Here is a 12,129-nt window from a genome sequence, read left to right on the forward strand (position 1 = left end):
TGTCTTTATCGATATCTTTAATACTATTATAAAGTTGTTAGCCATAGAGTGTTTAAAGGTTTGATCCAACAATGTAATATCGGAATGTCAATGTATGGTTTTATTGGGTGTAAAATTAAGTTTAATGTGGGAGACTGGAGAGTATACACACGTACGGCCTTAAGCAATCATGTATTTTCAGCTTAGTTTTTTTTTTTATACATACGAACTCTAAATTTGTACTTTCAGTATAGTTACTATGTCACCAAAGAATCGCATAATTAATTATTCTATATGTAATCGTTTAAAAATATTAAATACAAATTCTTTCATTAACTTTTTTTTTTTTTAAGAACCTGGAAGTGTTCATTAAAACGGCTTATTTAGTTATTTAAAGTGTTTACATAAAACAACTTGGTATTAGGTCATCTTTAATGGGATCTCTTAGAGCTTCTCGAACGGTGAGGATACTATTTTGAGGTTTTTAATTTTTTTTAAAGAATATATTTTGTACTTTTTGAAAATAAGAACTTGTGAAAGGGTAATTAAAATTTTGCTTCTCCAATGGGTGAAGTTTTTATTGGAGTTCTTAATTTTGAAAAAAAAAATATTTGAGAGAAACGGATCAGTGATCACATTTTTAATGAGTTGAGATAAATGAAATATACACCCATAACAAGAACTCAGAACAATTCTCATTCCCTTGTTTGGTTAGTTCTACACAAATGGATAAAAAGGGACGTAAACACAAGAACTCAGATAGATCTGCCTCGAAGCTGGACAAGCCATAGCAGAAAGATCAATCCTTTCAGGTCTCCACCTGCCAAGCTACTGCAGTTCATCGATAAACTCCTGAAACACCGATGGATGCTTTGATTCATCCTTTGTTTTTAATAAAACTCAGTAACAAGTGATCTGAAAAGCAACAAAAACAACAAATTAAACACCAAAGATACTTGTTTTCTCGACACTTATAGACTTATAAATGATTACAAGACGATGATCATAACCAAAACTGAAACAAAAACAGATAAGTTATATCCGAGTTCACTTTTTAAAAGCCACCATTACCATCTATATCAACTAGAATGCGACATACTTCACAGCCTTACCAGCACTACTAAAACCAAGTTGCAGCCCAATTAACACATATCCATTTCTAAAGATTAAGCATCTGTTGGTGGCATAAAAAGCATAATTCACGAGAAGCAGAGCAATAAAACAGAAAACAGAGAGAGGTAAAAGAATAAAACAAAGACTTTGATCACATTTTACAAACAGATTACCCTAATTACAATCATGCCTATGAACACAGATAGAAACAGATTTTGAAGAACCCTAATTTCTATACCCTTACTAAACAAGAATCCATAGAATCAGAGAAAGGAAATTACCTGTATAATCGAGATTGGTTAATCAAAATCTGCAAGTTGGCGAAGGTAACGCTTTGATTTGGTGGAGAAGACTCAACGCTTTCACATTCAAACTCGTCGCTTAATCTGAAGCTCCGATAATGTCGTTCCGATTGCCATGTTCTGATTTTTTTTTTTAAAGAAAAAAACTCTCTTCGTTTTGGGTTGAGAGTATCGCGAAAGAGAGAAGAAGAAGAAGAGAAAGAAAGGGAAAAAAAAAACTTGTTTTTATATTAAAAACCAACTCAACGATATGTTGACACGGTCGAGGAACAAGGTCATTGGAATCAATTGGAGAAAAGGTCAGTCCTTTTGTCTTAAAGGTCAGTTCTTTTCATCGATGGATGGTATTTGATTTGAAAACTTTGCTTTTTGTCTTTCGTCAATTTAAAATCTGGGTTTGGTACTATGTTTTGATTCGTTTTGTTTGTGTGTCCGATTTGATATGTAGTTTCTCGTAATAATCTTTATGTGGGATTCATTTTGTTTATCTTTAGAATTGAATTGTGAAACATGTGGATGGGATTGTGTGTGATATGATATAGAGATGAGAGATCTTGATTACGTGTGAGGAAGACTCTCAACGGGTCGTAGAGGAGATTCATGAAATAAAAGTGGTTGGTGTCAAGGAATCAATTTCACCAGAGAGAGAGAACCATACTGCGCAAAACAATTGATTCCCCAATCTAAGGTACAAGTCTCTTTTCTGGAACCTAGCCATAGACTTCACAGTGATAATATAGGTGTTTCACAATGCTATGGAGCTGTACACCTTGGGGACGAATGAGACTATTTCATTTTTTAAAGCTGATGTGCCACATGATTAAGGATATGAAGTTCTACTTGAAGTACAAACGGCGACAATTTTACATTAAGGATATTAAGTTCCACTTGAAGCACAAACGGCGATCCAAGAGACTGCAAACTCAGTTTAGGTACAAGTGCAGTTTGGAAGTGATTTATTGGCTGCAGTTTTTAAGCACAGGCGTGAAGTGGAAGAAGCACAAGATTTTTAAGTCACGGCAGTTTGAGTATAAACACAGATTTGATCAGTTCGGGGAGGTTTTGCAAAGGAGTTGCAGACTGTTGCAAAGAGAATGCCATGTTCTACAATCTATTTGCAGAGTTGCTGCAAGTGGCCAACATATCTCTGTTTAAGTGGCGGGTTATCAAGTTTTTCTGATAGTTTTAACGTATTCACACAAGTTGGTCCAGTTTCTTATAAGTTGCAGTCTCCTCCACTGGCCACCACATCTAGTAGTGACACTGAAGCAACAACACACTTGTCTTATATGCCAATCCACTTGGCTTTCTTCCAAACCCTTGGAAACATTGTGAACTTGGAAACGTTAAATTTTTTTTTTTTCAAAACTAAGAACTTCACTTATAAGAGTTTACCATTGGAGAAGTACAATTTTAATTTACAAACAAAAAGTTCTTATTTTATAAAAGTACACTTTTTAATACTAAAAAATGTAAGAACCCCAAAAATAAAAACCTACCAATAAAGATGCTCTTACAAAGTTTTCAAAGCGATACTGATGTTAGAGAAAATATAGCTATTGCATTATATTACAATTACTGGATCAACATTAACTTCAATCATACACATAATAATTATATAGGGAATAACACACACTTAGATAAGATTTATGAATCACGAAAAAAATAGAAATCATTAATCATATTTTAACTGTAGTTTATTATGGTTGATAGTCTTCCTTTCGAATTGTTGAAGCCTATTATCAGACAATCTAGAGTTGTAGGCAGAGGATCTGTACTCAGACCAAGTGAACTCTTCGTACAACATCTCCTCTTCTTTGTCCATAAGACAAGTCAGCGGAGCGATTCTTTGAGTCAACGAAGGTCCAGCGAAGTAAATCATAGAAACCCTAGATTTTTTACAGTTCGCTAAAACCCTATGCCTCACGCTCTTGAACCTCCCATTCGTCATTACCTACACAATTTAAGAAAATATATATAAAGCTTAATTAGATCTTTTTTTTTTTTTTTGTGCAAACAATTATAAACGGGAGAATATATATACATAAGGGTTAAGACGAACCTGGAGAGAGTCACCAACGTTGAAGAAGAAGGAAGAGTGATCGGGAGGGACAGAGATCCAAGAGCCATCAGCTAGACAGAGATGATTTGAGGATCTGTGTGTTCACCAAAACCGATCACATTTTTCCCATCATTGGTCTTCTCTTTGATAAAAGGACATGGTGGATAGTGATTAAGTCTCAATATCGAATCCGTGTTTTGGTCAGACACGAGCTTGCTAAGTGTGTTTGTCTGTTTAATACCTAACCCATCTGTAATCATCTCCAAGACATGGCATGTCATTTTTCTCACTGATGCTATGTACTCTTTCAGTACGTTTCTGTAAAGATTAAAAAAGAACAAAACTTGAGATAAATAAATGGAATCACAAAAGTCACAAGTAACTACAGAAAAAGAAGCCATAAAAGCATAGAAAGAGACAGAAGATGAAGTATAAAAACAAACACAGAGCATAAAACAGAGCACGAAAACAGAGTATGAGAGAGTGTCAAAAAAAACAAAAGGACATATAAAAACCGAACCTAAAAGTTGCCGGGTTTTTCGAAAGACCCGGAAAGAGTGGAGCGGAACCGGAATCAAGATTAGCATTCATGAGCAAATACTCAACCCAACCCACATCACCATTCCGACCAATCTTAAAGCTCCCGTATCCAAATGGATAACCTGCGACTTGCGTTTTCTCTGACTTGGGCAACGAGAAGAACTCGACTGTCTCGTGTTCTAAAACAGAGAATAACTCTGTGGAAACACCATGGTTGATCACCTTGAAGAAGCCAAAGTCTTCACAGGCTTTGACGAGGGCATATTTGGACTCTGGGTCAGAGATATCTATAACCGGGATAAGCGAAAGCTCGGATTTCGGTTCTATGATCGGTTTAGACAAGACCGCCATTGATATATATATATATATATATATATATATAAATCTATGTAATTTGCGTAAGAAATTTTTTATTCTTTTAGGGGTCACTTTCGATTAGCTTTGAAGGCTGAGACATCGAGTAATGTACTCGAAGGCGTGTGTATATATAAGCAGATGATAGATGGAAACATATACGAAGAAACTCAAGAAACTGGACGAACTCAGACAGAAGGAAATCTGCGGTTTAATACAGAACCACATAAGGGTTTTTCTTTTTCTCCTTCGCCTTGGGGTGTCATCATCATCAGAACTATTCATCTGGCAGTGTTGGCAATCACAAACATCAAAGAATTTGTGGCTTTTTTCATCTTGAAAAGAGTAAATGGGATTTCCTAGCGAATCAAAAGATGAGATTGGAACACCATCTAAACGTGGATGGTTTTCCAAAGTTTGAGCTTCTTCAGAAGGAGTAATTATATTGATTTCTGTGCAGAAAGCCGTTGGTCTTGACTTTTCTTCTTGTTGCTTAAAAGCAATCTCTATAGTTCCATCTTTTCTCCTATGAATAGAAGAGTCCACCGATTGTATTGGGGTGCTACGGTCATGGAGCTTTTCGTAATTGGTAACCCATGATTCTGGAAGCAACTTGACAAGCTCATCTCTAGGAATCTGTCTAGGAATATGGATGCACGATGGGCTATGCTGGGATTCCAATTGTATAAGTAGCGCATCTTCAGTGTCTCTAGGGAGACTTAAGTCCATTGCATGATTTTGGACTCTATACGCCATTTGATGGTGGAGTGTTGCTGCATACGTGTTTCCAATTTGTGGAGCTCCTGTGATTTGCAGCTGGATTTGCATGTTCTGATATATTTGAGGGTCTTCCAATGCCACGTTGAAATTTGGGAAGAGGGTGACGAAAACAGTGCCAGCGTTTAGTGTTGTCTGGATAGTTGCAATACAAGCATGTTGGTATTCCTTGTATCGGGTGTCGAGGAGAGCTACCCGTGCTACAACTGGTAAGCCTTTTCTGCCATGGAGTGTTAGCGCCAAACGTATCGCTCCATAATGAAGATGGGTATATCCTTGAGTTCGCCAATGATGTATCATGCCTTCGTTGATTCTGAGAGGAATCATTTGTTTTGTTTCTGTCGCTGGAATGAGATGATGTTCTAATGAAGATGCTAGAACGAGCTCCTTTGCATTATGTTTGTTAGGGACAAACACTTGACGGATGACTTTTGGAAAAGTGGAATTTGGTTTAGTGAAAGTTTTGTAAGGATTAAGTAATGGGAGTTGGGTAATAGGAACTTTGCTATCATCACTCACATACTTTACTTCATATAAGTAATTAATCTTTTTAGAATTTGATCGTCGAAAAGAGGGAGTTTTAGACAAAGAAGATGAACTTTCCATAATATATGATAGAACCAGAAACCAAGACAGAATACTATAACTCTCTTCTAACCATTGAGGTAATAACAATTCATAAGTTGTCTCCCTGTTTTTCTTTTACGTACCACGAATATAGAGAAATAAATCAAGAGGTGCTTAACTACGCAAACCGAGGCAACATATTTGCAACATAAAAAGCCTCAAGGTACTTCGAGCATTACAACCTCATAGAAATTTTTCTCCATACCGTTTTTTCTTAGCATAGTTAGATTTCTGATGTGGAGGATTCATTAATATGACAACTACAGAGCATACTTTCATACTAGCATGGTAGAAGACAACGTTATGGCGTATTACCTTTCTTGAAGAGAAAAGCTAGAGTTTAGACTGTCATGGCTCTGATACCACAATTACACACACATAGTGGTACAACCACTTAGGAAGTTTTTAGGATCAATGCTAAGTGTTTAGGAAGTATTTGGAAAATAAAAAGATCTTACAATGCCGTACGAACAAACAGTTCAAAATCTAAAGCTAAATCAATTATTTCTCTTTTGGGTATCGATATCAATAATAGTATTGATTATCAGGACAATATTTTGCCTCCATCGTCGACATATGTTATTTATTATTTGCTACATACACTTTTACATCGTTAGTGATCTGTAACATAAATATATAGTGACTAAGTACAGTTTTTTTTTTTTTTTTTTTGTCAATGTATCATGGAGGGCAAAGTGTTTTGAAAAAAAGAGTCGTCGAGATAAATAAACAAAGAAATATTTTAGAGCGGAAAGAATTTTATGAATGTTCGTTGGCTGATATAATCATTATTTTCGTATTCCCCAATAATCATTATAAACAGGACAATAAGTTTTGTTAATAATCATAGTTTTTAGTTTCTATACTCAGAAAAGGTGCGTATCCACTTGAAAACCTAAAAAACCGATAAGCTTCTTTAAAAAAAAAAAAACAATCAAAAATAACTAAATAAATGATTTACCTCCGCTATCTAATAATGTATTCATCACCCTTTTGGTGATTATAACTTCTCATGAAACTGATGAAAGTATTGACGTGAAAAAGGTCCCATATTCAACACCGACCCATGACGTCGTCAAGCGGTACGTACGATGAATCTAGTTAGACTAAATAATTCCTTCTTTATATGTCCTTCAATGTTCGTAACAAATAACGATCTCTAGATTTAAGATTTGTTTTGATTCTTGTTAGTTGTTAGTTACCAGCAATTTCAGAGAAGAGACGTACGGTATGGCTTGGAATGGATCCGAGTGTTTCTCTCTGTCACCACATAAAAAAAAAATTATATATAATAAGTGTACCACCAAGTGTTATCGGTTCAACCTGTTATTTCAGTGCTACCAAACTTAAATTAAAGTCCAGAGTGCTACGTTTACAGGATGGAAATTTACGTTTTTGGATCCGTCACACAAGTATTATCAAAAGGATACGGACCTTTTCTGAGGGTAGAACACTATAAGATCATGTAAGTAAGTAAGTAACCACATAAAATTAGACTTGTGGTCCACAAATCTTGAAGACAACTAACAAAATCGTACAAATATTTTTTGCCATTCATACAACGGAAATATACCATTGTGGTGTAGTCCATGGATCGACGATGGCAGATTTGTTCGAACGTATTAATTAGTTATGTGACAATTATTTAATGGTACATTTTAAAGTTTCATAAGTTCTTAATTTCAAATTTGATTGAAAATAAATAAAATTAATTCATATTAATATTTTAAGTTGCTTCTTTTCAATGTGAAATTTCTACCTAACATACATATATGATGACTTATAAGATATATACACAATTACGCATAATGGGAAAGAATAAAAGATATTGCATAAAAGCGACAAGTGTTTTTTTCTTTTATGATAAAATTTGACAAACCACAAGTGTCACTAAATAGTTGCGGGGCAGTTGTCACTGTCAACGAATCAACAATCTCGTCGTGGGTTGCATTCTTGAGTCTCTTGTTATTCCACGTCGACATATCCGTTACTCCTCTCTGATTTTTCGTGTTCATACTTTTTTTTATGCTTCTAATAATTCAGAACAAATAGTCGAGTATTATACAAAGATAAATTAAATAGCTATTAAAAAATATATTAATTATATAAATATGCATTAAATAAATAATAACTAGAAAAAGTAGAAAATGAATAGGACTAGAGGAAGTATTTGAACATTATTATCTACTCGTGTTTCTATTTAGGATCAGCAACCGCTAGAAACTAGAAAGTATATTAACATGCGTCGATAATGGCCGATCATAGTTTTAAGTTTTCGTAGTGAGAAGTGGCATAACACATAGTATCAACTCTCTAACTTTTCATCATCCATAATTAGAGAGAATTACTAAGACGCCTTGTTCATATTTACAATTTGTGAACATATATAATCAATTGGTAGGCATAGAAAACAATAATCATTAAATATGTCTATTATTGAGCGTAGAAAGCTATAGATTGATACTATAATCGACTATAGTTGATAAACGTATCTAACGAATAAATTTCTTTTTTATAAGATACGTTTTGAGGGTATAACCAAAAAGGATATGTTGAAGGTGAAGGGTACATGAAATGCCACGTAAGAGGCTATTCGAGGAGAGAAAAAGTATATGAAAGAACTCAGAGCTTCGTATGTAGGTTCCTCGCATGTCCACCCCTTTTAAAGTTTGATGTGAACTAAATAATGTTAGATTCCTTACCAAAAATAATAATGTTTAGCTTTTCACTATTCAATAACGACTAACATTAATAGTATTATTATTACTATTATATATTCGATGTAAATAAAAAAAATTTTGTACAGACGTAAGCGATTGGATGGCCATCGAACGACAGCCTGCGAAGCAAGACCCGACAAGTACGGACACAACAAAAATATATATGGGTTTTTTTATTTTACTTTTTGTTGTGGTTAAACCCCGTATGAAAAAAAAAGAAAAAAAAAGAAAAAGAAAAAAGAAACACATTAATTTCAGTATATAGCCAAAACAAAACTATTTGTTCGGTTCATTTATATTTTTTCGTTTCATAATATAAGATATTTTATAGAATTTTTTATAATATATGATGTTTTTAAATTTCAATACAATTTTTAGATTAGTTTAATACTTTAAATATACAGTTTTACTTACGATTGGTTAGACTTTTTAAAAATAATTATTTATTATTATTTTTTTTCCTCAAATAATTATTTTTTAATCTATGTATTTTTACTTAAAATATATTATATTTTGTAACAGAAAGAGTATTTCTTTAACCGAACGATTTAGACTACAAAGATACCAAACCAAAGTTTGTTATCTTGTTTGTTTAATAAACTAAAGTGGTTAGATTGTCATAAACTAGATTACTACTTTATAATTTATCGAGATGGTTTTTTTTTAATGGTGCGTGAGAAAATGTGGAAAGAACAAAAAAAGGATTTATTGTGCCCTACTTTTGATTTTTTTGTTCCTTTTTTTTTGTTTGGAACGGATAATTTACACTTTTGTCATGTATTAACCGTTTAGTTTCGGATTCACGAATATACATTCAGTGCCACGCCAAGGTGTATAGTGGCTTGAGGCGAATTTTAAAAATATAGCTTTCATATATTCTACTTTTGAGAGAAAAAAAAGAAGAAGAAGATTACGTTTATATTAAAAAAGAAGTAAATGTGGGTGGCTCTCTAAATGCCCTTAAACAATAACATGAGAATGGCTATATATGGATCAATTCTTTAACCCAAAACTTCGAGGTTCCAAGGATATACATGCTTTGGCTCCAAATTTTGATGTTATATATGTAAGGAAAAGAAAAATAATGATGGTCTTGATTTTTTAATACACTAAAGTCTGAACATCGTGAAAATATCCCACAAAAGAAAATTACAGGAAATATTTCATGTGGGGGAGGAAAAAAAAATATGTATGGACAATATATATCTAAGGGTGGTTTCAAGTGGTTTCGACATTTTGGGGTGTCTGGTTGCTTTAATTATGTGGGTGATGTCGGACCAAAAATGACACTCCAGATGCAACCCCATTGGTTAAACTTTATTCTGATATTTTTGTGTCTTTTGCAATTTTTTATTTACTATTCCGAGAAAAACTATTACTTTCTGTAAGTAGAAAATCCTACAGTAATAGACGCTCATATTCAACTCGTTCGCAGAATCCACCACAGGGATGGGTCAAATGCAACTATGATGGTATTGGCAAGGAACATCGTTCAACGGCCGCTTGGTTGATTCGAAATGAACATGGTACTTTTTGTGAGGCAAGCCAAGCAATATATACTGCTGTTACATCTGTCTTGGAAGCTGAATGTCAAAATCTTATTTTTGCCATAAAACAATCCTGGCTAAGTGGTTATAGCAAAGTCATTTTCGAAGGAGATTGCCAGGTTTTGGTCAAGATACTTAATAATGGAAGTACAAGATTTGATATTCACAACTGGATTCAAGAAATAAAGGGATGGGCAACGCGTTTTGAATCAGCAACTTTCAAATGAACAACAAGACAGACAAACAACATTGCTGACATACCGGCCAAAGATCAAAGACAAAAATCTTCTGATTTTAATTTTCACTTAGAAATTCCCTTTTGTATTCGTTCTGCTTTTCATTCTGTAAACAACTATTCCCATTAATCTAAATATTAAGTGTTAAAAAAAAAAAAAAAACCCTACAGCGGTTGTTAAATAGAAAGAAGAAAAAAAACACTGCAACGTACTCCAACGATTTGGAATGAAGCACGAACCCTTAACATAGCATTGCAGAACGACGGGGCCTATCACCTATGTTGGGGATATTTGGCTATATAGATGTTATAATTAACGTTTCTTCGTTTATCTTAATACGATAAGAATAACGGGTTGTTCTTATATATAATCAATTGTTCTGTTCCTCAGTTTGATTTATGATTCTTGTTTTAAAACTTTCATTGGTATACTTTTCTTAAATATTTATATTTTTGTGTTTCAAGAAGAGCCCTCTATTTTCCTTTCAAATAAATAGATAAATAAGCATCACAATATATAGAAGAGAAAAAACTTCAATGTCAAAAATTGGGATACATGACTAAAACATGGCCCAACCACAAAAATACTATCAATTGGCAACACAAACGATCACAACCTAATTTAGTTTATAACATTGTATGTGATTTTTGTTTTTAGAAAGAAACGGGTCGCACCAAGTTTTTTTCCCGAAATCGTCAAAGGTCTTGATCATATTAGATCCAACGGTGGAGAGAACAGAGAGATGTTTTACAAAAATAAAGAAGAATGGTACAAAAGAAAAGGATCCCACATTCAGACATGTTTCTTATCAACTGGCTTTGAGACACGTGGAGATTGTCTACATGCCACGTCCCTATATTCCTACAGCTTTTTTATTTTTTTAATTTGTTCTTAAAAAGTGTGAATTATAACTAAAGAAATTTAAGAAATTAAATTTTATTAACGATCCGTAAATGCTGAAAAGAACACGATCTATTATAGTATAGAAATTGAAATATATAGACAGAGAGTTTTCACTAAATGAAACTTTAGTTTTGCGTAATAGTATAACACAGCGTTGAAGTCTTAATTATTCTTAAATCTATCTTATTAGCGTTTGCAAAAGAAGAAGATAATTATAAGAGTGCATGTGTGTGTGAAATATATATATATATATATATATGTTTTATTGAAGTGTCATTTTCAAACCTTTTTGCATTATGACATTTCTCACCAAATTTTGAAAAACTCTGTGGGATATCTGTCTCTTTATAACAAAACAGAAAATCTTACAGTCTTTACTCTCTCATTCTCATGTTAACATCAAATATTTTTAGAACTTGATTATTTATATAGACATCCTTAAAAGATCTTTAGAACCTACAAGAAATCAAAACAAATTTTGACACCAAAAAACCCTGAAATTAAGTTTTTTTTTAGTTAATCCTATATATATATAGAAGGAATAAATGTATGTGCAAAACAATTTATTTTTTTTGTATTTGTTATAATTGTTTATGAAATATTTTGTGGACCAATCCTTAAAAAACTTTTACTTTTGGTTAAACAAATTCGCATTTCCATCGAGTGCATATGAGCCAAGTGATGTCCGAAGGAGCTTATATGTTGTTATACATGAGGTTGAAACAACTATATTTTTTTTTCCTACCAACTTCCAATTCTTAATTTCAGATACAAAATTTTCAACATTCTTGAATTGTATGTTTCTCAGGTTGAATCATCGTGATTATGACAGAAAAGAAGATTCTGAAAGGCATTACCAACCGCAACCGGGAAACGAAATGAAACCGACAAGTCCCTTGAATCCAAGCTTTTAGATCCCATAAACCTACTCGGAGCTGCTTTTGATCAACTTTTGTATTTAGAGGCTTC

At 33.3% G+C, this 12,129-nt stretch overlaps 1 protein-coding gene, 2 long non-coding RNA genes and 1 pseudogene across 4 annotated transcripts; 1 reads left to right on the forward strand and 3 right to left on the reverse strand.

Annotated features, from left to right (window-relative positions):
- Positions 1-572: 572 nt before the first annotated feature.
- LOC147941774 (uncharacterized) lies at positions 573-1,590 on the reverse strand. Its single transcript, XR_015561195.1, has 2 exons — positions 1,374-1,590; positions 573-894 (listed from the first exon to the last, which is right to left on the reverse strand). It is a non-coding gene; the product is annotated as an uncharacterized LOC147941774 (long non-coding RNA).
- Positions 1,457-2,842, forward strand: LOC147941775 (uncharacterized). The gene is made up of 2 exons (XR_015561196.1): positions 1,457-1,714; positions 1,937-2,842. It is a non-coding gene; the product is annotated as an uncharacterized LOC147941775 (long non-coding RNA).
- A 93-nt stretch (positions 2,843-2,935) lies between these two features.
- LOC147941776 (gibberellin 2-beta-dioxygenase 1 pseudogene) lies at positions 2,936-3,348 on the reverse strand (annotated as a pseudogene). The gene has a single exon (XR_015561193.1). The product of XR_015561193.1 is annotated as a gibberellin 2-beta-dioxygenase 1 pseudogene (transcript).
- LOC104702631 (gibberellin 2-beta-dioxygenase 1-like) lies at positions 2,936-4,429 on the reverse strand. Its single transcript, XM_087457195.1, has 3 exons — positions 3,977-4,429; positions 3,457-3,774; positions 2,936-3,348 (listed from the first exon to the last, which is right to left on the reverse strand). Exons 1-2 carry the CDS (start codon positions 4,345-4,347, stop codon positions 3,528-3,530), a joined length of 618 nt encoding a protein of 205 aa, XP_087313321.1. The 5' UTR covers positions 4,348-4,429; the 3' UTR covers positions 2,936-3,348; positions 3,457-3,527.
- Between the last annotated feature and the right edge of the window lie 7,700 nt (positions 4,430-12,129).

Source organism: Camelina sativa, chromosome 7, assembly GCF_030686135.1.
Source record: "Camelina sativa cultivar CO46 ecotype springtype chromosome 7, ASM3068613v1".
NCBI lineage: Eukaryota > Viridiplantae > Streptophyta > Magnoliopsida > Brassicales > Brassicaceae > Camelina > Camelina sativa.